We start from the raw sequence: 27,401 nt of genomic DNA, 5'->3' as shown, positions 1-27,401 counted from the left end.
ATAATAACCACATTATGGAACTAGCAGGTAACCTGTTGATATGTTGTTTTATTTTGCAGGAAAATACTTGGCAGATAACTAATAAAATCTTATGCAAGGATTTGGAGGATTCATATAATGGAGAACTACTGTATGAGAAACAGGTTTTAATTTTGGTTTGATGAAAACAAACCAAAATCTGCACTTGGGATATATCTGCTGGAAATGTCAATGACTTTCAGCAATGATTTCCCTCACACAATACCATGATGACCAGTCCTACAGTATTTACTTCTAGGTGTAATATTGTTAATGGTTTTAAAATGTAATTATTGTATTTGTAAATTGTACTCATTCCAGTAAGGCAGTTATACTTGAGTTTTAGCATTTTACCATTCCTGAAATGGATGTAATTTAAACTGTGGTATGTAAATTTAATAGTAGTACTGTTGAATGGCACAATGCTTACAGAGGTAGATTGCATTTTGTCAATATATAAAATTTAAATATAATATTGATATCTGTCATAAGGGGGTGCCACACACAAAGAAAATTCAGTGGAACCAGAAAAAAACTTCCTTTTCTTCGGTCCTTAGTATGTTTTACTCTAGTGCTAAATAAAAATTCTATCTTCAAATATTTAGTGGGTTAAAGTCAGAAACTATTTCAGAAAAAATAAAAATTCTAAGGTACATGCGCATATTCAAAGAAAAGCATTAATTACCACTTTTTAAAAAGCTTTTTTTTCAAACTGCAAATTTCATAAAAATGCAAACTGTGTAAACAGGGCCTCTTATTTTTATAACTTGTGTAAAAAGGGAAAGCAATTCATATTTAAAGTTTATGAAATTATAATCAAGAGTAAAGAAGATGTCGAAGTCTTAACTACTTCCCCCTCTCTCCACAGTTTAGCAGATGTGGAGATTACTGAATAATCAGACTAAAACCAAAATTGTGATTTTAAAATTTCAAGAATTCCCGTAGTTGAACTGGTTAACAACTTTTGCACAATAACTCTAAACACAGAATGCCTCCCATCCAGCATGGGGAATGGTACCAAGCATCTTCCTCTTTACCAATAGGAACCAAAACATTGAGTCTAAATATCCCAGAAAAAAAAGATTTTAGTCCGCTACTTAAATCCAGAGGAGAATTTTAATTGTCATCATTTGTATCATTTGGGAAGGAAAAAATAAGCTTTATAAATCAAATTCTAACCACATTATTGTGCAATAAATTTCCTTTTGGATAAGATTCATTGTATGTAACTATAAATCTTTGCCATCCTTGGGGAATCAAAAAGAGAGTTATCAAAAATGTATGTTATGATTTCATTGTTGCAAGGTATAATAAAAACTGTAATTACTCAGTCTGGCCTCATAATATGGGAATTCAGGATGAAGACGCTCTTCTTCAGGGGTCCCAGTTGTAAAACCTTCCTTCATTACAATCTGAAAACATGAATTTTCCTTTAAGTCATCGAACCTATTTTAAACATAAACTAATTCCTACTCTAGGTTATACAATTAAATAACTATAATTATTAAGTTGTTATGTTCATCATTAGTTGATAAATTTTATTTTACATTCATTCATACTTGACAAAGAACCTTTAGCCCCTTTAAATTTTAGAATCAAATTAAATTTTGTAAGTCTTACATTTAAAGTGAGATTGTAAAAAAATAAAATAAAATAAAGTGAGATTGTGACTGGCAATTGTTTATAGTGAAACTTTTTAAATTAATATTTGTACTTCTCAATCAGTGCTTGCTACCAAGAGAATGTTCAAAATGACCTGTTTTACTTTAGAAGAATTCTTACTGTTCAAACAACTCTCAATTGGCTCGCCAAGCAGTCTCTGGTGTTGAAGTTTTTTGAACAAGTCAGTAATAAACTCACTTTAAGTAAAGATATTCAATTTGATTTTGTAACCAAAATAGTAAATGCAAACTTTTAAATCGCATGAAACATGGGGAAATTTCAGACACTGAAACCAATGGAGAGTAAGTAGCAGAAAATTGAGAATTATCCAGCATATGAATATAAAAATGTGTTTTTAAGAAATAAATTCATGAGAAAACATACTGAATATTAACACAAAGCATATTAAAAGTGTATAAATATTATTGGTTCTCATGTCTTGCTCATTATATCTTATTTTATTTTATATCTTTCTAGAGTGAATTAGTAATTAAACACAAGGGTTTTCTTTTCATAGAATAATTTGGTTGATATATAATGTAATTTAAAACAGATTACAATGATCTCTAACATTATTCTAATGTCTCTAGGCACTAAATTTGAAACTATGAAGATATCCTATGATTCCATAATTGGTCTTTATGAAACAGAATGAAAGTCAGAGATTTCAAAATTATTAATTTTGAAATATTATTATTATTATTATTGAATAGCCAGAACCTTCATAGAGAATATATCCCTTCTTCTTTCAGAAAGTAGGTCAAATAATAACACAATAAACTCATATCAGGGATTTAGATTTTGGTGGGGTTTTTTTAATCTTGTAGTTTATAATCTCATGTTACTCCTGTATCCACAGTACTGTACAATAAGAATTTGTGTTAGGAAAAATGATCCTAGACAATGCAATTATAAAAGAAACATTAAGTCAGATTCATTATCAATTCCTAAAACAAAATGGGCTAGTACATATTTAGATTTTCAATACCAAGGGTTGAAATAAAAAGAAAGGGTTCTCATTAACCAGAACACCATTTCCTGAGCATTATGATTAAAAAAGATTCTGCTCTAACAAGATAGAAAGTATGAATGCTTTATTTTGCAACATGAGAAATATTTTTTTTCAAATAAATTCCATATTTTCATGTTATTTTTAAAAATAAATTTTTGTTAAGAATTAGTCTGAATTTTAGCATAATTGGAACATACAATTCCAAACAATTAAATTTTAAATTATTTTTAAAGCTCTATTCTTCTCTACACGTACAGCCAAAATGAAAATTCACTGCATAGTATCTGGAAGTACATTTCACCTGTAAAGAAAGAATGTCCATATTTCAAATGGTTTCAAGTGAATAGAGAGGAGCCATCCCCTCCAGAAAGTCAAACTACAGTTGTTTTATTTTTGTTTTTATGTATTTTTACTGGATCTCAATCTGCAAAGTGTTTGAGGCCATAATTACTCATATTTCTATTTCCAAATATTCATTTCAAAGAAGCCTGGTAACTACATTAGCTCTACCACTAACTCTTGCTGTGTGACCTTGGACAAATCATAGCCCTCTAATTTCTCATATTTAGACTGAGGAGTTGAGATTGACAGTGGTTTCCAAGCTTTTTTAACAGCCAAACTTTTTTCTACTAAAATTGCACATGGAATCCTGTTAGGCAAAATAGCTCAGAGCAATGAAGGAGTTCCTCCAGCAGTTTAAATCTGGTCCTCCAGAGCACTGTTTAAATACCATAATAACATAGCCGTGATCTATAAAGCTTCTCCCACCTCAGAAGTTCCATGGTTCTAGTTGACTCAGAGAGATCCACCTTTAGGGGCTTTAAAAAAAACTTGTACAATCATAGTAATTGAAATACAATAAAAATTGATATTCTCTTGAGTGCTTACCATGTACCAGTCACTATAGATGTTAGCTCACTTAATCTTTATTTTTTTTTTTTTAAACATCTTTATTGAAGTATAATTGCCTTACAATAGTTCACTTAATCTTTATATCAACCCCCAAATGGTAGATACTCTTTTTAATTAGTATTTTACAAATGGTGACATTGAGACTTAAACAAATTAATAATTTGCCCAAGGTGACACAGCAGCTGGAAGTAACCCAGTTATCTTGACAGCAGTGGGAGCCCTTGACCTGTTTTACTGGTTCATTCTGGGACATGAACTCTTCTGTTTTATTTTACTATACATATTCCACTTAAATACCCAGGTAAAAGGTGCTATGAAAAATTAATACCAAAATAAGGATAATTCCAAAAACAAAATTGTTGGAAAAGAATATGTTTCTCAAAGCATGATTTGTGGACCACTTTTATTATCATTTATTTAACAAGGGAAATGATTTTGGCTTAGCTACCACTATATCCCCAGAGCCTAGAACATAGTGGGCATCAATAAATTGATATTGAATAAATAAATCTGTAGGAGTGGGGTTTAAGAATATGTATTTTGACAAGCACCCAAAATTTGAGAATCACTGCCCTAGTAGATCTCTCAAATACTTCTTAGTTCTGACATTTCATCAGATTTTACACATTCAATTATCACTTGAATACCATTTTTCTAGTGAGCTTATTTTTTCATTCAGTCCACTTAGCTTCCTACAATCTTGAAGAAAAAAAAAGGTAGAGAGATTTTTCTAGGAAAATTCCTCTTTTCCTTAGAGTTCTTTTATGCTATCTCAAACTGGCCTGAAATGCATTCTCTCATTGTCATTTTTCTGTCCTTTTTGTCAGTGTCTTAAAAGATTAAAAGAAGAAGTAGGTAGGCTGCAAGCTGTCATTCATTCCAAATAAAATGTCCTAAAACATGGCTCCCTTCCTGCAAGGGACACAGACATCTAACTTGTGAGCTGACACTGTTTATTTTGTAGGCCTTTGAATTGGCTGCTTTATAAGCACGGACTACTGTCATTCCAAAAGAGTTGCACCAATTGCTTTCATTTTTGCATTTTTTTTTTCTCAAAACAATCACAGTCTGTCAGTTAAAGTTGAATGACACGGTAAAATGTGCCTATATCTACTAAGGAGATGAGTTTGTGGTTTCTTGGTTTTTTATTTTTTTAACTTTCTTTTTTCTAAAAGATTGTGCATTTGAGCAAAATTCCATTCAATGTAAATGTATTCATTTTGCTACATGGTTTTCTGGTCAGCAATTTTTTTTTAATGGAAGCATAATTTTTTATGGTATCAAAATTAGGACGATCTCTAAATATCGCTTTAAAAGTTGTCAACATGATGTTTCCTTAAAATGAGTCAAATTAAATTGTTGATATGAATGAACAAGTCAGTCTTTGTTACACTGATTAAAGAGACTGTTCTGATGACCCACCCCACCTCCTTTACTATGTGCACTTCTCTCTTCAGGCTTTATTGTGTTTTCCTGCTCCTTCCATTTTTTTTTCTTTCATTCAGCAAACAGTAGTTGAATGCCATTTGCTCATTTGTGAATCCAACATGGCTACCATTACATTACTTTTTGTGGAATGTATGGAGGAAAAGTGAGATAGGAGTGCAATGTTTAAGTCTCCAAATATTAAAAACAAAACCCACTAGCATTTCTATTTCTTTGATGTTCTGTAATCTTCTATAGGCTAGAGCTGCATTTTAAATATCTAACTGAATACCAAATATCCTTCTTGAAAGAAGATCAAATTTTAGGGTCTATTGAGTTGACCATGGTCAGACCTCTTGACTGTCCCTCATGTTTAATATCTGATGTCTATCCAAAATGAGTATTCCTAGGAGAGAAAGTCACCTCCTTGTTGACATTCACCATGGGTATAATAACTTATTCTCTAGGCTTAACTTCTAATGTTATTTTCCCTTTGATTTATAGTGTTTCTAATCGTCTCCTTCTATCTCTAGTGCAGTACATTGCCTGTTCTAAATACATCTTTAACCTTATAAGAAAAGATGTTTCAATGAAAAGCAAATATATTTTTATGTGTCCCTTAATTGGCAAAAGAAAATAAGGGCAATTCTACTTCTTTCACTGTATTCCAGTGTTTTCCAAATCATGTTCAGGACTACTGCTTCTGGCAAATGTTCATTGTGGTCTGAGAATAAATGATCCTAGACCATAGTCCCAACCCACTCCTTGGACATTGATAATAAATGTTAGTGTTTTAATGAAGCTTAAGAAAGTTTTGGATCAGGAAAACACTTTTTTTTCTAAACACATCTTGAAGAAACTTTAGAAAAGTTTTCTTCTTAACACCGGTTTACATATCTTTCAGCAATTTCAAATATATAGCCAGGAATGCTTTGGAAAGATGCTTCTGGGTTTTTGTTTTAACTCTAAGGAAAATTTCTGCCACTTTAAATGATTTAGTGTCTACTTTAAATTTCATAAGTATATCTTAGTGAATTTAACTTTATCACCTAAAGTATTCAAAACAAAACAATAAAATTATTTTACTATTTTAAATTTTTAAGCATTATTTTTAGGATCTGCATTTATGGCCATCACATCATGCTGCTATCTGTTGAAGATGGTCCAAATTTCTTTACAGAGTAGAATTAATACTAGTGAACAATCTTTGGTAATACTTTATCTAAACACTTTAAGAAATTGAATCATGATGGATTGATGCTTACTGCATTTTTACATAATCTTGTTAGAAATTATACGAAAAACATTTCAGTTAAACCCAAGAAAAATGCACTATTAAGTATAGATTTTGCAGGACTCTACACTCTATTAATGAGCATTACACAGTTCTTTTTTGCTTTGCTTTATTTTGCAAATCAATTGTTTTCACAAAAAATCAACAAAGTTCCTTTAATAATTCCTGGGTAAACTGTCTGTTATCAGACAGAAAAGAGTAGAGCTGAATCACTTTACATTTCTCTAAGTATAGTTCAATTTTTAATTCATTCAGAGTTTCTGAATCAGCTTGATGAATCATAAGCCACTTATCATTTTAAAACATTCCATTGAATGAGTATATCATGCAATGTTAATTCCATCTCATTTGTTCAGTTGTATATTACTTCAATGACAGTTTCTTTTCTTTTCTTTTGGCAAAACAAATTTTAGTGTTATTCATACATCATTACTTTAAAATATTTTTTTAAAAATACACCAAATGGCTATCACTGGGATCAAGGTCCAAAGCCAGGTTTTTTCTTTTCCTTATGAGATGATAGGATGATAATTTTTATAGCTGTGGTTTTGCAGCTCAGTATTTAGCTCTTGCTTTGTTAAATGGATATGCGTGAGAGAGACTGGCCCCTGTTTTCTCTCTCTTCCTGTGTCTCTCTCTCAGTCTAAGGGAGTTAGAAAATTGCCGCTGAATAATTTTTCTTGAAAAAGCCAAGTGTTGGTATGATATGCTAATCTCATGTATAAGTAGGACTTCGCTACAGGCCAAGCAGTTATTTGTAGAGCTGGCTTTTAAAACTGTTTGAAGAGTATTGGGTTTCAATATACAAAGGATTTTTTTTCACTTTGCATAGGAAAAGATCTGTATGAATGAAATGATCAAATGTTAATTTTGTGCCTACTAAATGGCAATGGAAGGCATTGATTTTTTGTTTGTTTGTTTTGTACTTTTAACAATAAGAGAAACTAGGAAAAGAATCTCAGAGAAATTTTGTTGTATTTCTAAAGGTAATAAAATTCAGTCAGCTGTCTTTCTTAAAGAAAATGCTGTCAGTGTATACTTTGAGTTGGTGGTAGCTTTTATTTAGAGTCCTCCATGATCTTTGTAGCAAAAGTAAGCAATGTCTTTATGACCTTGGATGGAGTACATATTTTCACAAAATACCTTGAGCATAAAATATTTATTAAAAAAAAAACAACTCTGGGGTAAAATACTCAAATATACTTTTGAAATTAGTTAAAATGTTGATGGCTGGCTCTTTTTCCTACATGCGTAATTCAATAGAGAATACTTAATTCTCGTAGCTGTGATGAAATCTTTACTGCTTATGTGCCGTGCTCAAGAAAAAAACCAGCAAAATGAAGCAAGGGTTTGTTCCTTCACAGAACTTCCCAAAGCTCTCTGATGAACAATGGTGATATGAATGTGTAATATTGACTTCTTGAAGATAATCATGAGAACATTTTAATGTTACTTGCCTTATAAATGAGAAAAGGTGTGGATATCATTTTTTGTAAATAATGATTTTTACAGGTGTTTTTTCCTTCATAATTTTCTCAATCACCCATTTCACAGAATCCTGAATATGCAATTATTTATCATGGCACATTACTGCAACTAGGGTTCCCATTGAAGGACAAAGTTTAATTATACTTGAGAACAAGATCAAATATATAAGTAAGTTACTATTTAAATGTGATTTTTTTCTGGAAAATAAATGAAAAACATAAAAATAAGTTGAGTTGTGAACCTCTTTTATTACCAGCCTCTTAAAGTTTTACCACATTTCTGGAAAACTTCGTTGCATATTTAGGGTGGGCATGGTAGGCAGAAGGTCTGGCATGGTGCAAGGGCTTTAGAGTTGGACAAATCTCATTCTATAATTTAACTATAGTCTTGAGCATGTTACTCAATGATTCTTCATTTCCTTATCTTAAAAAAAAACAAAGTTACTATCCCCTTATCCTAGGGTCACTGAACAGATTAAATGAGATAATATTTATCAGTCACCTAACAATTCCTAACTATTATATAGTAAATAGTCAACAATCCTTTCCTGTTCTTATTTTTATGTGAATAGGGATTGAGACGGGCCAGAAAATGCTAATGCTCTTTCTCCAATGCTATCCTAATCCTTATGCGCTCTACCATTATCCAGATGTATTGCTATTGACAGCCAATTCTAGCTGCACTGAGCACTCATTAATGGACATGCACCAAGCTAAGTGCTTAGGGCACCATCTTTTTCTATCTCCAATGATTGCCCACTATGTGAAGGTCCCTTCAGGGTCTGGTTTTGTTTGCTTTGGGTTGGGGGAAGGGCTCTGGGGTTAGAAGAGGGATAGTTATTAAGGAGGAAGGGGCTATTAGTTATGTCAGGTGGGTTCTCAACCCCAAACAGTCTCCATTTCAAATCTTAAACTTTAAGGATTGGGGAGACTGGTGTCAAGGAAAGTGTAACGTGAAAGTTTGTAATGCCCAAAAGATAAGCCTATGAGTTCCAAGAGGCCCTGGGCATATTATTCAATATCTCAGAATCTCAACTCTCTAAATCTGTAAAGGACTAACAACGCTTTCTTTTTTTTTTTTTTTTTTTAATTTGCTTTATTTATTTATTTATTTTTGGCTGCGTTGGGTCTTCCTTGCTGCGCGTGGGCTTTCTCTAGTTGGAGCGAGCGGGGGCTACTCTTGGTTGTGGTGCATTATTTTGTAGCGAAACCTGGGATCTAGGCGCTCGGGCTTCAGTAGTTGTGGCACATGGGCTCAGTAGTTGTGGGGCTTCAGTAGTTGTGGCACATGGGCTCAGTAGTTGTGGCTCACGGGCTCTAGAGCGCGGGCTCAGTAGTTAGGCGCACGGGCTTAGTTGCTCCTTGGCATGTAGGATCTTCCGGGACCAGGGCTCGAACCCGTGTCCCCAGCATTGGCAGGCGGATTCTTAACCACTGCGCCACCAGGGAAGTCCTAACAATGCTTTCTTGAAAGAGTTATTGGGAGGACTAGATAAAACTAAAACTGTTTGCCAGTACCTGGTAAATGTGAGCTCTATTATCAACCATCTGTGCCTTGGGGTGGTGGAAGGCAGCATCAGGGGTCGGGGGAAGGGAAGGGAGTGCTTTCCTTTCTCTCTGTACTTCGCATTTCCCGTCCTAGGAACCGGCAGCATTTCCCACTCCTGCCCCTGACATCTGCAAAAGGAAACTGATGAGGGCTCCCAGGGCTGCCCCTTGAGTTCCCAGACGTCCCCCTCGCTATAGAATGACTCGGCTTCTCTCCAGCTCGCGGCCACCCCAAGGCACAGCCAGGCTCAGGGCAGCCCCCTCTGGGCAGTGACGAGGAGATCCTCCACTTCCTTAGGCGGATCACAGGACTACGCAACTACTATGTCTGCCTGGGGCGGGCCAAGGACTCTGTTTGAGAAGGTCACCTTGGAGACGGGCCGCGGAGTCCAGGGGGAGTGCGCGGGCATTCGCGGGCAGACGGAAGCCTCCTCGCCCCGCGCTGGTCCCGGCAGCGGAGGAGCCCGTGGTCTGGGAGGCCCCCGGCCGAGCCGCGTCTGCATCTCCAGCACTACCTTAGATAAGTGCGCCCTCTCCGCAGCGCGTCTGGGCAGGAGCAGAGAAGATTGACTGAGGCAAAAGGCAAGTTCGAGGATCGAGGGGCCTAAGGGGGGAGGGCCCTGTGTTAGAAAATGGCCTGCCTGCCTTGTCCATGACCTCTCTCTCTAATGCCTTATTCCTCCTCCCTCCAAGAAATAAGAAAAAAGTGGCCCCAGTTTTTGGAACTGGAAGCGGGTCCTGGCCTTTTGTTCCCTGCCCGCCTGTGTGCCTCGGCTTTACAGTGACGCCCAGTGCAGAGCTGGCCAGCCCGGTCGGATCGTGGAGCAGCATGAGTTCTGAGCAGTCTGCCTGAGGTCTGGCGACACCGGCGGCCTCAGCCCCTCTGGACCTCCAGGTCCCAATTCTGGCCTGCGGGGCAGCTTTGGAAACAGGTGAGCAGACCGAGGTCTATCTGTGTCACTTTAAGGTTGGAACCTGAATGACCCACTTAAACAGGATCAGTATGTCTTGTCCACACATATACACGCTCACACAGACACAGTCATGTACACAGACACACTCAAACACACAAGCACACATGCCTTCAGTGCACAGACACATTACACACAAAGGTGCACACACCGACATACAAAGGCACACACTCAGGTATACAGATAATCACTCATACACACAGGTACACACAAAGAGATGCTCACGTGGGCACTCACACAGGCACACACATTCATGTACACAGACACTCACTCATACACACAGCCTCACACACTCATGGGAACACACTCATGCTCATACACACAAGCACATGCCCACAGAGACATATGCTCACATAGAGATGCTCACACCCATGTACACACGCTCTCACACACAGGTCCACAATCACACGCACCCCACACTGCCTCGCTTCCTAACACACAGTACCTCTGCTGTATTTGTGTGCCCTTCAGTACCCTTTGCCTCTGTCTGCCCTGACACTGATCACACTGGGGCTTTAGGCTGTGTTCCTGTCTGCCCTACCCACTTCAACTGCCAGCTCTTTGAAGGCAGGGACTGTTTTAGTTCTATTTTAGTGCCTAGCACAGTGTCTCCCTGTTAGGGCTCTCAGATTGACAGATTATAAAATAATTCCAGTGAATGTCTAAACTTGTATGTAGACAATAGGGCAGTAGAGTTATAGTCAAGTTCTGGGAAGTCCATTCCTACTACCAGCTTTTTCACAAGCATTTGTGAGAGGAGGTAGGTTTTCCAATAAATTACTTCATTAAAAGTTCTGTTTGCATATTGAATGATTCCATTTCTATGAAATGACCCAAAGAGGTAAATCCATGGAGACAGAAAGCAGAGCAGTGGTGACCAGGGACTGGGGTGACAGGAATGAGGAATGACTGCTTATGGGGGGGTGGGATTATCTCTTGTGTTGATGAAAATGTTCTAAAATTGGTGCTGGTGTTGGGTGCACAAGTCTGTGAATATACTAAAAACCATTGAATTGTGTACTTTAAATGGGAGAATTGTGTGATATATTATCTCAATTAAGTGGTTTATTAAAAAAAAAGTTCTGTTTGCTCTTTACAAAGTAGATCACTGTTGCTTGAAAAAAAATACCCTTTGGAGAAGCAGCTCATCTTAATTTTTAAAGTAATAGCAGCAACAACAAATGTTAATTAGCAAAATATCATTGAGATTAACTTTGGGGGGGCAATAAAAATATTGTTTTCTGGTGTAGGATAATATCGTTCTTCTACATATGGCTATCATTTCTCAGTGACTTTAACCTCTTCTGCAGTTAAGTATTTTTGTTGCAGCTTAATATATGCTTGTGTGAATTAAGTATGCTATTGCATAAATAAAAGTTATCAGATGGGACTTTCCTGGTGGTCCAGTGGTTAAGACTCCGTGTTTCCACTGCAGGGGGTGCGGGTTCCATCCCTGGTCAGGGAACTAAGATCCCGCATACCACGCAGTGCAGCCAAAAAAATAAAAATAAAACAAAAAAGGAAGTCTCTACTTCTTATAAATAAATTCTGAAATATTTTTAAAAAGAGTTATCATATTTCCAGTTATACTGACCAGAATAACAACATATACTAAAAATCACTCAAGGAAACCCCACTTCCCTATTCAAAAATGCTTTAAAAAAAAAGTATCTGTGTACTTCATTTAGAATGAGTCTCTGTGTTATACTAAAATATTTTCAGATCTTTTGTTCAGTATGTTACAAAAGTTTTCTTCCATAGGTTATGATGATGTCAGACATTGCTAAAGACAGAACGGCTCATGTACTGAAGAAGAGGGGCAGTGTGTCTTCTTTAAGTAGCCATGAGTTCCGGCGGAAAGAGCCTCGTGGGCGCACCAAAGAGTGAGTGACTGGATGCCCATTAACAAACTCAATTATTGAATAAACAGGTTCATAATATTTTTCAGGAGGAAAAAAACGCATTTCCTTTGGGACATAAAAAGGGAGAAAAATGGGCAAGTACAAGGTTTAGGTCATCTTTGGGGGCCATATTTTTTAAAAGAAACAGAAAAAATGGTAACTAGATTTATCGTGGTGATCATTTGGAAATGTACAGAAATACTAAATCACTGTGTTGTGCACCAAGAAAAAGAAGAAAGAGAAAAAGAACAAGAAAATTTAAGTGATAAGTTGATCATAGCAGCATTTTTTACTATTTCAGAGACTACCCCAAAAAAGCATCTACTGAAAAGAAGGTCATATGCAATGTAGACCAGCTACTTCTTAATTGACTCCTGAATTCTTCTCCTCAATATTATATGAATACATCGTTTTTGCATTTTTGTAATCAATATGTACATATACAATGCATTTAGCATTATTTTAAATAAATTTTGTAATGTATTTTCATAGTCTTTGTGCATATCCTTTTAAATGGTTGCATAATACAATATTTTGTCAGCTTATAATTCTGGGTTAGCTAACCGTTCCCCAATCATTAAGCATTTTAAGTTTGTTTCCACTTTTTAAATTTTTTACTATATAAGAAGTCTCTGATTGTTTTCTTCCCCAAAGTATAATTAGTGGGTCAAAGGATAATAAGTACATTTTTTGGCTCTTGCTACATATTGCATTTGCTCTCCTAAAAAAGATGAATTAATTTTTAATACTTTCATGGCATTTTTTTTGACTGTCATCAGGAAGAAAACCAAACAAATTATCCAATGCAGAGGTCAATTAATTTATATTATAGACTTTCCTTCTTAAAAGTTTCTACACGATTGAAAGATGTAACAGGGCTTCCCTGGTGGCGCAGTGGTTAAGAATCCACCTGCCAATGCCGGGGACACGGGTTCAAGCCCTGGTCCAGGAAGTTCCCACATGCCGCGGAGCAACTACTGAGCCTGCGCTCTAGAGCCCACGAGCCACAACTACTGAAGCCCGCGTGCCTAGAGCCCGTGCTCCGCAACAAGAGAAGCCACCGCAAGGAGAAGCCCGCTCACCGCAACAAAGAGTAGCCCCCGCTTGCCACAACTAGAGAAAGCCTGCACGCAGCAACGAAGACCCAACGCAGCCAAAAATAAATAAATTAAATAAATAAATAAATATTTTTAAAAAAAGAAAGAAAGATGTAGCATATTAATCCCCATGATTGGGAAGCAGGAGCTGGTGTGTCTGTTGGAACAGAGACCAGAAGAACTGGAAGAGACTTGCGTTCGAATTCTGAAACCAAATTGTTCTGCTCTCAGAATGTATTAATACACTTACTCAAAATTCCACTTTTCAACCCTGGATGATTGTGGATTACAAGTACTGTACAATTTCTCTCTTTTACAGATAGGAAATATAAACGAGTAGCAATCTCAGTGTACATCAGAAGTAAAGCTGGGAGAATAATTAACCTCTATAGCTTTTGCTTCTGATCCTAAGTCATTTTGGCTGCTATTTCCAAGATTTAAGTGTAAGAGTTTTCTAAAATTATTTTAAAATAATTGTTAGCTTAAATTCAACTTTTTAGAAGTAAATATTATAATAATAATCTGACATAAATCCTGGTCCCATGATTTAAAAAGCACTGTTCTTATCCAAAAACTAAACTATCATCCCTACTTGCATAATTTTCATTTACTTCTTCCCTTTCAAAGCAAATTAGAAAGTCATATATATAGAATCAGAACATGGCCCAATCTGAAGAATTAAAGATCACTCTTATTTTGTTGATGAAGTATAAAAACAAATTAAAAGGTAACAAAAACACGAAAATAGTTTTAGCAACACATAAGGAAAGATTTTTTTTTTACTAACAAATACATTTAAGTGGTAATTATCTTGATATATTTCAAAATTAGAAACAGGGACTCTCAAACAAAATATTCAGAATGGATCCTCTATTGGAGCCTTTTTTATTAAATAGCAAATGAACAGATTCCAAGCAGTCTTGCAAGGCAGAGGCCATTTAGGAGGCCGCCTCCTAACCCTAACTCCCACTTATTTTGCATTGTCTTCATCCTTGCCAGGGACCAGAATGTATAGGTGATTCTCCTTCCTGAAATGGGTCTTCAACTAGTAGAAAAACTCTGAAAACTTAGTGGCTATCAAATGCAGCATTGTGTTTGAATTTGCAGTGCTTTTTTGGAAAAACATATACCTTTCACTTGAAAGTTATCTCAAAACAATTTTTTGAATAGATTAATTTCAATAGTATAAAGCATATGCTGAAGTATATTGAGGACCTAATACATTATGTCATTTAATCTCCCCAGCATTAATCCTACTAGGTAGACATCATTCTTACCATTTTGCTATGAAATAGCTGCGACTTATAGGTCAAGGAACAATTTAAGGATTAGGATACAGTCCTAAATCATGAGTATGGCAAAAAGGGTCCACGGACTCTTGCCTTCTTCTCTATTCCATCTTCCCCACTATCCTGCTTGCATCCTACTCTTGGGCCATTCCCACCTTCCATATTTATAATCCCTCGGTGCTCTGCCTTGCCTCCAGCCATTGCCTCACGTTGCTTTCCCATGGGGTATCCTTGTCTGGAATGCTCGTCTTACACTCTGGCTTCCTTCTTTTCCTCCTTCAGAATTTAGCTCCATCTCCAACTCTCCAAGAAGCTCTCTATCACAGTTTCCAAAACAGGTTCATTTTGCCTGACGCACAACAAGCCAAAACGCTAATACGCTGAGGTTTGCAGCAAAGAGGGTTCATTCGCAAGGCAGCCAAGCGAGGAGATAGGAGAACAAATCTCAAATCCACCTCCTCAAAGGCAAGGGGATCGGGAGTTTATGAGACAAAGAATAAAGAAGCAGGGTGGTATGAGGCGTGGGGAGTGCGGGGAGGGTGAGGAAAGGTGATTGGGAAAAGATGCAGTAATTGTTGTTCCACGCAGACGTTTCTAGCCTACAGCCCTCTGCACATTCTGAGGGTGGAGTTTTGGGCCCTCTGACGTTAAAAGGTCACTGATTGGACACTAACGTCTGCCCAGTTGAAGGGTCAGTGGTCCTATCCAGCCTTAACCAGCTGAGCTCGAATTAGATGCAGCTGACTCCAAGTTCCTAAACAATAACTTGGGCAAACATCTTATTGTTTAGGTTATGCACCGCTTGGAGGACATGCAAGTCTTAAAACAACCTTGATTAGCGAAGGCAGGTGAAATGGATCTGGCTGCTTTGACACCATAATGGCAGAGTTGAGTAGTTGCAATAGAAATGCAGGGTCTGCAAAGTGGAAAATATCTGCTATATGGCATTTGACAGAAATATTTGCTGACCCCTGTTCTATAAGAGAGATACTGTTAGCATCTTCATCTTACAAATGAAGAAACATGCTTAGAGAGGTTGAGCCTCCAAAGCTACAGAATCAGCAAGTGGCAAAACAGGCTTTTGTTTACAGTCAAAAATTCTCATTCTCTGAAAATTGGCTATCTACGTGTAACTTGCATCAATGAAACTCTTCGACTCATTCACCAGAACCTTCTGTTTCCCATCCATGGGTAAGAGCAGGTATTTACAATGACGTCTTTCTTGTTGGAAACAGGCTTTGGCAACTTTCAAAGAGTATTTGAACAGATGTGCTGCTCTCATATCCTTAAAATGGAAATAGAAGCCTGAGATTAAATTACTTTCCCAGGATAATGTGACATGATATCCGGGCTTCTTATCTCTAAGGCCAGTAGTTCAAATGGTAGGTCAAGCCTAAGACTGAAGACTGAAGAGTCTCTCTTTTGCCTCAAACCAAAATTACAGTGATATCATGAACCAGAATTTTGATGGATCCCAGAGCCCTCCACTTGAACCCACTGGTGGCATCTAACGCAGTAGTTAGGCCACATTATATTCTTCCACTTATTCATTTATTCAAGGTTTATTAAGCTTCCACTTCGTGCCACATGTTAGGCATATAAAGGTGACTAACTGTAGGGTTGGTCTTCTCTAGAGAATCTCATTTTTCAAGTAAACTTAAAGCCACATGGTAATCTTTTCTTGGAAAAAATGGTAAAGATTACATTCATTGCTTCATTTGAAATAAATGTTTATTGACCAATGAGTAGGTGGTGAACCACACAGAAATAATCTGGTGGGAAAGGCAATGAACAAGTCATTTTAAATGTGATGAATTTATTCAATGATTCCAACCTATACTACTTGAGCCGCTTATGTGCAGTTAAAAATGATGTTGCCTGGCTTGTTTCCTCCTTTTGATAAGCTCTATTGCCATCTGAATCAAAGTAAAGCCCCCAACAATATCTGGATGAGACACAGCTTCCCTCCAAAGAGAGAGAAGCTTGAGAAACGGCATTGGCCGTGTTCCTAAATTAAACCACAATAATAGCTAATATTAAGTTGTGCTTAATAGATACATCACATACAATATCCATATGAATCTCATAAAAACCCTGGGGGTTAAGTAGAGAAGATACTTTTATTATCCCCATTCATCTCGTTTATTATCTTACTTCTCTCAGGAGCCGAGATGAGTTGAAACTATTCCTCATTTCGTAGCACATTGTCATTGCTAATATGAGTAGGACCCCTTGTTTGCCTGATTGTCCCCTTCTTCCCCATCCTCACTCCCACTCTCATCTCCCAATAGGCACCCACTCTGATGCACAAAATACTAAATATACTACAAGAATATACATACTTAAATACTATATTATATATATTTTTAATTTTCTGTGTATTATGATGTGTTGACATCTTCAAAAACCTTTCTGGCTGGGGAGAGGCTGCCCCCCGCCCCAGGGCTAGCCAGTTATTAAAGATAGTCAAGGACTCAGCAGGGAGCATGCCTTTAATATGCAAACTAACCAGCTGGCATCCTGACCTGTTCTCTCTGGCCCCCCACACATCCCAGGAGGCAGTATTTCTCTGCCCTAATCATCCCAGTGCCAAGTACCAGGCAACTAGGGGCCTCTCCTATAGCTTAGAGCCCCCTGAAATTATTCAGACCAGGCCAGACCTGAGCTGTTTCCCCTGCACCGCTTTGCCTTTCCCTGGGAAACCCCAATAAAGACCCCTGGCTCTCCCTTGCTCCCATCTTCTGCCTCTTGACCACACTGGCATTTTTCCACATGGTCCTGTGTGGCATGTTGTGTATCTTGCCTCTAGGACCTGTGAGTATAATAAACTGTTTTCATGAACCCGTCCTCTGACTCCTTTTGTGACTTCACCTGACTGACTCTCATAAAAAATTACAGAACAAATACTTAACAAAGATATGCGTTTTTGACTTACATGAATGGTACTGTGCTATAAATCTCATTTTGTTTTCTCAATCTCATTCAATAGTTTTATTTTTTTATATTTACTCATGTGACTATGGATATCTAGCTCTTTGCTTCTTACTGCTGCATAGTAGTCCTTAATATACATCCATCACTCGTGCTCTTATCCATTCCCCAAGGGATGAACACCCAGATTGGTTTTCACTCCCTGCCAAGGTATGCAGTGCCATGTGGAACATCTTTGTACATAACCCTTCATTGGCATCTTTGTGAAAAGTGCCCTGTGAATGTGATCCCAGGTAAAGGCATTCCTGTTAAGGAAGATTTGAATTAATGGTGAAATAATTCATAGATGAAACTGCTTAACACAAAAACATATCAATATTTCTCAAATTAATCTACAAATGCAACATATCTCAATCAAAACCTATTTGTACGTTGTCAGAAACTCAACAAACCATTTCTAAATTTTATAAATAGGGAAAGAATTCTGAGTAACTTAACTTTGTAACTCTGAGTAAGTTAACTTTGAAGAGTGAGCATAGAGGAGGAATTTACTCTATCAGATATTAGGATATACCACAAAGCTGTAGTAAGTAAAAATAATAATAAATACAGGAATAAACAAATAGATGTAGAAATAGACAAATAGAGCAATGGAATACATAGAAACTTTAGAAGTAGACCTATGAATATACAGAACATAATATATGGGCAAGGAGAAATGATGGGGTTTTTTTTTTTTTAACATCTTTATTGGAGTATAATTGCTTTACAATGGTGTGTTAGTTTCTGCTTTATAACAAAGTGAATCAGCTATACATATACATACATCCCCATATCTCCTCCCTCTTGCGTCTCCCTCCCACCCTCCCTATCCCACCTCTCTAGGTGGTCACAAAGCACTGAGCTGATCTCCTTGTGCTATGCGGCTGCTTCCCACTAACTAGCTATTTTACATTTGGTAATGTATATATGTCCATGCCACTGTCTCACTTCATCCCAGCTTACCCTTCCCCTTCCCCATGTCCTCAAGTCCATTCTCTACGTCTGTGTCTTTATTCCTGTCCTGCCCCTACGTTCTTCAGAACCAGTTTTTTCTCTTTTTTTTTTAGATTCCATATATATGTGTCAGCATACAGTATTTGTTTTCCTCTTTCTGACTTACTTCACTCTGTGTGACAGACTCTAGGTCCATCCACCTCACTACAAATAACTCAGTTTCATTTCTTTTTATGGCTGAGTAATATTCCATTGTATATATGTGCCACATCTTCTTTATCCATTCATCTGTTGATGGACACTTAGGTTGCTTCCATGTCCTGGCTATCGTAAATAGAGTTGCAATCAACATTGTGGTACATGACTCTTTTTCAATTATGGTTTTCTCAGGGTATATGCCCAGTAGTGGGATTGCTGAGTCATATGGTAGTTCTATTTTTAGTTTTTACATACCCACCAACAGTGCAAGAGGGTTCCCTATTCTCCACACCCTCTCTAGCATTTATTGTTTGTAGATTTTTTGATGATGGCCATTCTGACTGGTGTGAGGTGATACCTCATTGTAGTTTTTTTCTTTTTTAATAAATTTATTTATTTATTTATTTATTTATTTTTGGCTGTGTTGGGTCTTCATTTCTGTGCAAGGGCTTTCTCTAGTTGTGGCGAGCGGGGGCCACTCTTCATCGCAGTGCGAGGGCCTCTCACTATCGCAGCCTCTCTTGTTGCGGAACACAGGCTCCAGACGCGCAGGCTCAGTAGTTGTGGCTCACGGGCCCAGTTGCTCCGCAGCATTTGGGATCTTCCCAGACCAGGGCTTGAACCCGTGTCCCCTGCATTGGCAGGCAGATTCTCAACCACTGCGCCACCAGGGAAGCCCACATGATGGGTTTTTAATAGATTGTTTTGGGAGAAAGCTGGCTTACTATATGAAGGAAAAAAAATGAAGCTGGATTCTTACACCATTTGCATGGTAGACTCCAGATGGAAGACTGAAATGTGGAAAGCTATAAAGCTAATAGAAGAAAGTATAGAACATCTTTGTGTTCTGTGAGAGGGAAAGATTTCTTAAATAAGATCCCAAAATGAAAAACTAAAACTATAAACCAAAAAAAAAAAAAATTGATAAATACAACTACAGTAAAACTTGTATTTCTGTTCAACACGGAATACAATAGACACAGTTTGTCGGCCAGTAAAAGATATATATTTGTAAACTCATGAATATTAACAATTTTTTAAAAATCAGGAAAACAATTTTTAATAATCAAAAGAGATAAATAGCAATTTACAGAAGCAAAGCCCAAATGGTAAAGCAGAATGTGAAGAGTTGCTTAAATTCACTTGGAAAGAGAAAAATGCAAATTAAAACAAGATACCATATTGCACCCAACTGAATGGCAAAACATAAGAAGGGAGAATAACACCAAATGTTGGCAAGGCTAGTGAGAATAATAGCTTATATAGGCATTCAGCAAAGAAATCTAACAGTATTTAGGAAAAATAGGGATATACATGCCCTATTAACCCCGTATACTGAGGACACTGAGGCTTGGTGTGGTAAAGTGACTGGCCAGAGTATCACAATTCCCAGATGACAGAGCAAATAATCTGTGGTTCTCTGACACTAGAATTTAGAGACCTCATGAAAGTATTTTTATTTGTTACGGGTTAATTGTACCCCACTACCCCTGCCAGATTCATATGTTGACGTCCTAATCCCCAATACCTCTGAATGTGACCTTATTTGGAATAAGAGGTAAACTTAATTACCTCTTATTTAAAGAGGTAATTAAGCTTAAATGAGTTCATTAGGGTGGGTTCTAAACCAATGTGACTGGTGTCCTTATAAGAAAAGGAAACTTGGACACCAACAGGCCTGGAGGGAGGCGATGTGAAGATACACAGGGAGGAGATGGCCGTCTACAAGCCAAGGAGAGAGGCCTGGAACAGATCCTTCCCTCATGGCTCTCAGAAGGAACCAATCCAGCCAACACCTGGTTCTCGGTCTTCTAACCTCCAGAAGTGTGAGACAGCAAACTTCTGTTGTTTAAGCCCCCCAGACTTGGTACTTCGTTATGGCAGCCCTGGCTAACTATTGCAGTGCAGCTGACCCTTGAACAACACAAGTGTGAACTGCGCAGGTCCACTTACATGTGGATTTTTTTCAATGGTAAATACTGCAGTACTACACGATCCGTGGTTGGAGCTGTGGATGTGGAATCAAGGATACTGAGGAAATGCAACCATGGATACTGAGGGCCGACCATAACTTCTACTAGATTTTCCACTGCAAAGAGGGCCAGCACCCCTAACCCCCACGTTGTCAACTGTATCTCTGAAGGAGTGAATGGAATAGCATGAGCTTAGTCAGGGAGTCAAACGGGTGACTCAGAGGCCTGCTCTGCCACCACTGGCTGGGGTCAATTCCAGTGTGAGCACTTACAAGCTGCTGGTCTTGCATAAGTTATTAAACCTTCTTTGCCTCAGTTTCTTCCTCTATAAAATAGGATAAAAATAATAGATGTCAGTTCCAGGCATGTTGAGAATTTATTAAAATAATACATGGAAGCACTAGAATAGTTCTTGGCACATCAAAGAACAGAGCAAGTATTGATTATTATTATTACATAGAACTTTGGCATCAAACTAGACCTGAGTTTGAATCCCTGATCTTCTGTTAACTAGCTACTATTTAATATTCTTTGTCTTAATATATTATCTATAAAATGAGAATAACAATGACTTCGTCACTGCATCATGTCTTTTGTTTACTGAACACATTTTTGTTGCCTGGGTTACTGGCATTGTGCTATGTGCCAAAGATGCAGTGGTGAACAAAATAGACTGTCCCTGAACTTGTGGTATTGCCCTTGTCAAGATCATAATGACTTTCACATTGCTGATGCAGTGGTCAGTCCTTCTCAATCTTCTTCACTGGTCCCTCCTCTTCTCCCCAATTTCTTAATGTAGGAGTGCCTCAGGGAGCACTTTGTCCCTTTGTCCCCTTCTTCTCTTGTCCTACACTCGTCCCCTCGGGAATCTCCTCCAGTCTAGTGACTGAGACATGGTGCTATGCCCCCAGATATATTTCTCCGGCCTACATATCTCTCCCAAACCCCAGACTCATAGGTCTAACTGCCTATTGACCCCTCACTTCAGTACCTAGCAGACATTGCAAACTCAACATGCTCACAACTTAACTCTTTAACTACCTTCCTTCCCATTCAAGAGGATATTCTGGTGGATAAATTTTAAAACTATATTCAGAACCCAACTACTGGGACTTCCCTGGTGGCACAGTGGTTAAGAATCTGCCCGCCAATGCAGGGGACATGGGTTCGAGCCCTGGTCCGGGAAGATCCCACATGCCGTGGAGCAATTAAGCCCATGCGCCACAACTACCAAGCCTGCAAGCCACAACTGCTGAGCCCACACACCACAACTACTGAAGCCTGCATGCCTAGAGCCTGTGCTCCTCAACAAGAGTAGCCACCGCAATGAGAAGCCCGCGCACCGCCACCAAGGGTAACCCCCGCTTGCTGCAACTAGAGGAAGCCCGCGCACAGCAAAAAAGACCCAACTCAACTAAAAATAAATAAATAAAATAATTAATTAATTTTAAAAAAAGGAACCCAACTACTTACCACTTACCCCCCACCTTGGTCTGGGTCACTGTATTAGTCAGCTTGAGCTGCCATAACAAAATACCACGGATTGTGTGGCTTTAACATAGGAATTTATTTTCTCACAGTCCTGGAGGCTGGAAGTCTGAAATCAGGTGCCAGCTTGGTTAGGTTCTGGTGAGGGCCCGCTTCCTGACTTGCAGACAGCCACCTTTTCACAGTGTCCTTGCATGGAGGGAAGAATGCTGCTGTTTCTTTCTTTTACGTAAGGAGCCCAGTTCTATCAGTTCAGGGCTTCACCCTTATGACTTCATTTCACCTTAATCATCTCCTTAAAGGCCTTATCTCCAATACACTCACATGGGGTGTTAAGGCTTCAATCTACGAATTTTGAAGAGACACAATTTTGTCCCTAGCAGTTACTGCCATCTCTCCCCTGGATTACTATAAAAGCTTTCTAACTGGAATCCCTGTGTTTACACATGCTGCCCTACAGCCTATTCTCAGCACAACATTTGGAGTTATCATTGTAAAATATAACATGGATCTTGCTATTCCTCTGCTCAAAACTCTATAAAGGCTCCCACTTTATCAGAGTAAAAGCCAAGATTTTAAGATGGCCCACAAAACTCTACATGGTCCAGCTACCTGACACCCGGGTAACCTCATCTCCTTCCACCCTCCTGCTTGCTGCCTCTTCTCCAGCTACTCTGGCCTCTATGCACTTCTTCAAAAATACCAGGCAGCCTCTGCTCGAAGCCTGTGCATGTGCTTTTCTCTCCCCCGACACACCCTTCCCTCCGACATCCACATGGCTCATTTCCTCACCTCCTCCAACTCTTTGCTCAGGGAGATCTATCTTGATCATTCTGTTTAAAATTACACACAACTGCCTCTCTCCCATCCACTTCCAAGCTCCCTTAACTAAGCTCTCCTTTCCCATGTAGCACTTATCATCTTCTAACATAGTATATAACTTACTTGTCTAGTATTTTATTGTCTTTTTTCTGTCTCTTCTCACTAGGTTCCATGAGGGCCGAGATTTTAGTTTGTTTTTGTTTTCTGGGTTTTTTTGTTTTTGTTTTTTTGTTGTTGTTGTTGTTGTTTTGGGGTTTTTTTTTGTTTGTTTTTTATATCCCAGGGACCTAGAATAGTACCTGGCACATAGCAGTCACTCAATAAATATTTTTTGACAGTAGAATGAATAATTATTATATTATACTAATTCCTGAACACAAACAGGTTAGGTTCACAGGTCCAAGTATGTAAGTCCAGGGTAACTAAGGGCTTTCATCTTGCAGACATAAGATGCATTTACAGCAAAAAGAAAAATGTTTGTTCAAATTTTTAAAACAAGGTATACTTTACCTTCTTGCTGAAACATTCCATTGTGCACCTATTAAAAAAAGAAGAAGAACGTTATCATTTGTGTTGAACATCTGTTGGGATAGACGACACTCCTTGATGATCTCCATGGCACTGTAGGGGTAACCATGGCACACACACTCCCAGCCTCACCTCTCTGATGATTGCTGAGGGTAATGTGACTTTGAACTGTGCATTCATCCAGGAGCTGCAACAGAAGTTTCGTCAGCTGCTCTTGACCTTAACCTCACCTTCTCTTGGATAAAGAGATCCAACAGTGGCCTTCAGACACTAACTCTGACTTTCTATTCACTCACTCAAAATTGTTCTACTTTGTCAGTCACATTTCCTGGACTATCTTCAATCACTTCAGAGCTAGACTTTTCACAGGTTACATGGTTCATTCTTTGTCCTTCAGAATCATTCCTACTCTTAAAAATGTATCCCACAAGAACACATATCATGTCATTTTCTCTGCTCTTTCATTTTTGAAAACATATCTTGACTTTTGTTTCCATTACAACCTTTCTCTTACTTGTAAGATGGGACCCATAATGTGAATAAAATATCTCAAAACTATGTAAAAATCTGACAACACTGCTATAAAACTAAATGGCTACACACAACTAAATTACCTCAACAGACAACTTGCACCTTCCACTGATGGGGGAAGAGTTGGTATGCTTTTGATCTTAAGCATAATATTCATAAAAATGTCCATAGACATTTTGAGGTGGAAAGTTCCCAAGTGAGTTTTGATGCTTATTTTATTTTGTTTTCTACATCTTGTGTCTCCAGCATAGGAAGTCTTATTTTCCTTTGTATTCCCAGTACTTCCCACTTTGCCTGCCACATGGTGGGCAATAAATAGCTGTTGAAAGAATGAAGCAAAAAGAAAAGAACAAATGTACAAATTTATACCCTGAAGCCTTCTTTTTCTCTGTGCTCTCTGAAATAACCCCACTGGGAGGCAGCACGTGACTTTAATAACAGATTTTAAAAAATAAGAGAGGGTCATGCTTAAATGATCCCATTCAAAATACGGTAGTTCCAGGCATTTCACAGTTACAAATCGAAGAAGAGGTGATAGTTTGACCTTCTTAATCTACTAAATGAATGGCTTCAAGGCTAGCTATCTATTCAAATATTATCTCTTACTGCAGCTTAAAACATCTAAGGCATAATGGCAGTGAAAATGTCTGGAAATGAAAAAAAAATGTCTGGAAATGAATTCTTAATAATAATTAGATGGTATTATGGCTGGTGAGATTTAATCGACATTATTGTTTCTATCTCCAACCATCATGACAATAAGACATGCCTTGTACTTATTCTGTGTAATTCAAGGAATGGTCAGCATGCAAATTTGTAAGATGTTTTCAGGAAAACTGAATTTCATGAAAAATAAACATATTCCAACTCCCTAGCTAATTTTTTTGGCTCTTTTCTGCATAATCATAACACAGGCTGTTGGGTTAGCATGGGACACAATGTAAGAGGGTTACTTTTGTTATTGTGTACCAATTTCATGCAGCTATTTCCACAACCAGGCTAATTTCAAGTCTGTCCTGAGCAATGGTACATGTGATTCCAAGTATTAATGGAAATTTATATTGGTTACAAATTGTTACTCTTCTTTCTAGAATAATATTAGTTCATGTGTTCACTGTTTTCACCAGCAGTTTACACCAGACTTTCAGTTTTCCTGCTTTTACTTTTAATCTACCTTCCTGCCTAAAACTTTACAACTCCTTTGGGCACATTTTGCCAGTTGAAATCCTTTTCTTCCATAAATGCCAACAAGTTGATGAAACACATACACACCAAGAACATTTTTCACATTTAAAAAAATCAACTACAGCATTCCATTCACAGTGAGATCATGTATCTAAGAAGGATTATTATTATAAACTAGGGAAGGCCTGGTCATAGACAACAGAAACTCATCCATGTGTAATGTTGTGAAATATACCCAATAAATTTGTTGTGCTGTGAATACAGCACTGGTAACTAAAATTATAAATCTGCTCTTTGAAGCATCTCACATTTTTATCTTTAAAAATTTCAAAGGGCTTGAATAAAGCTGTTTATCAATAGAAAATATGTACACGTTTTTCTAAGTCAGTATTCTGAACTGACATTGGTAATTGCAAGCATTTTTAATATTTTATGTCTTCTTTTTGTCTTTTTTCATGCAATAAATATTGTATTTTTTCTGTTCAACTTATTCTCTTTTCTCTCTCCCTTCTTCCGAGGCATCTCATTCTAATATAGGAACTATCAGATATCAGTTTCAAAAAATACCATAAATAGGGTTTTTAAAAAAGTAAAATTTTTCTATAACTTACATGAAATTATAGTCTTGGTTGATACATGGTCAGATTTCCAATGTACAGAAATCAATAGACTAACCAAATATTTTCCTTCTGCTTGATAAGGGAAGCCAGGTCAATATATCTGAAATCTCTGAAATCTCACTCCCCAAAGCCCCATCTCTTCCACAAAATTAACTCCAAGTTTTGTGCTCTATTACTTGCAGCATCCCACTTCCAAACTCTGTTATCAGTTAAAATTTGTATCAGTTATATCTAATGTTTCTTATAAAAATCTTTTTATAAAAAATAAAAACAGTGGCTTAAACAAAATAGAAATATATTTTCTCTTACATAAAAGAAGTCTAGAAGGACTAGCCTTCTAGCTTCTGATCTATAATCCATAAGGTCATCTCAAGATCCAAGATAGCTGCTGAGCTCTTGCCATCATATCCATGGTCCAATCATGAACAGGCCCCTGCTGGTTGACATAGTTGGTTGAATTAATTCTCTCAGAATTTTCACCCCTAATTTCCACTTATATCTTATTGGCTCATAAGCCACGTGGCCCCAGTAGCACTAAAGAGTCCAAGCATTTGTCTTCAATTTGGAGAGAAATATTCCCACAAACTTCTGGTTCTGCTACCAAGGAAGAAGAGAACAACATTGGAAAGCAAATGACAGTCCCTGCCACAATGGTCATTATAGTTTTCTTTATAATGATGGAATATTGAAAACAACCTAAATGGCCTGTTTAGATAAAATGCAGTATGTTCATAAATTAAATACTGTCTTGATATTTAAAACATGGATGCAAATTACTATTTATTGACATAGTTATCTGCTATATATTTCTGATTGAAAAAAAACAGCATCTATAATAGATCCCATATGTAAAATCATGTCTGAAAAGTTTTTTTAATATTAAGAGTGGTTAGATAATCACTGAGGTTAGTAATTTTTTATATAACTTTACTTTGTTCGTTATACTTTCCTGTGCACTTTGAAATTTTTACAGTGAGCATACACTGTTTACAGATTGCTGTAGAAATAAAAAGGCAGTGCACAAAATCACCTTCAGTATTTCAAAAAAAATTCACTCTAAAAACTTTCTATTTGCACATCAATCTTCAGCCAGTGGGGTTTTGAAGCTGCCCTTATGACAGTTACCAATATCATACTGATAATATTACAAACTGCACTGGATATCATTTTTTTAGTAACATGGCAATACCAAAGCAATAGTATCCAAAGCAAAAAATCATTACTTGCTTCTTTGTGTTAGACTTCTAACTCTGCTAATTTGAGTTTTGTACAAACTCTACTTCTTCTATGAGTTTTTAATATGGCGTTTAGCAGAAAAGAAATAGGGTTTTATTAACATCTTCTTATGTTTGTGCAAGTAAGTTTTAATTGCAGCAATTAATTATTTCAGGCAGTCATTGTCCCTATTTCCATTCTATCAGATATGATCATATATGAAACTTTGTTACAGAGGTAAATAGAGTATTTGAAATCTAAGTCTGCCTTTTGTATGTGTATGCAGTTAAGCACTTTG

The 27,401-nt window shown here is 37.4% G+C and overlaps 2 protein-coding genes across 23 annotated transcripts in view; both read left to right on the top strand.

The window, feature by feature from the left end:
* SGIP1 (SH3GL interacting endocytic adaptor 1) overlaps positions 1-1,348 on the top strand; it is a 215,576-nt gene extending 214,228 nt beyond the window's left edge. For all 22 annotated transcript variants that reach the window (XM_082356841.1, XM_082356843.1, XM_082356844.1 and 19 more), the window contains one exon: positions 60-1,348. In XM_082356841.1, the coding sequence (XP_082212967.1) occupies positions 60-82 (23 nt within the window). In that variant the 3' untranslated portion in view covers positions 83-1,348. The remainder of the gene's footprint in view (positions 1-59) is intronic.
* Positions 1,349-9,452: 8,104 nt separating this feature from the next.
* The window catches only part of DYNLT5 (dynein light chain Tctex-type family member 5), a 28,178-nt gene continuing 10,229 nt past the window's right edge, over positions 9,453-27,401 (top strand). Inside the window, exons 1-3 of the mRNA XM_082359414.1 lie at positions 9,453-9,940; positions 10,052-10,290; positions 12,091-12,212. Coding sequence (XP_082215540.1) covers positions 12,094-12,212 — 119 coding nt within the window. The 5' untranslated portion in view covers positions 9,453-9,940; positions 10,052-10,290; positions 12,091-12,093. The remainder of the gene's footprint in view (positions 9,941-10,051; positions 10,291-12,090; positions 12,213-27,401) is intronic.

The sequence above is a fragment of the Balaenoptera borealis genome (assembly GCF_965194805.1).
Source record: "Balaenoptera borealis genome assembly, chromosome: 1".
Taxonomy (NCBI): Eukaryota; Metazoa; Chordata; class Mammalia; order Artiodactyla; family Balaenopteridae; genus Balaenoptera; species Balaenoptera borealis.
Note: the sequence above shows the minus strand (reverse complement) of the source record. Positions and strands in the feature narration are given on the sequence as shown.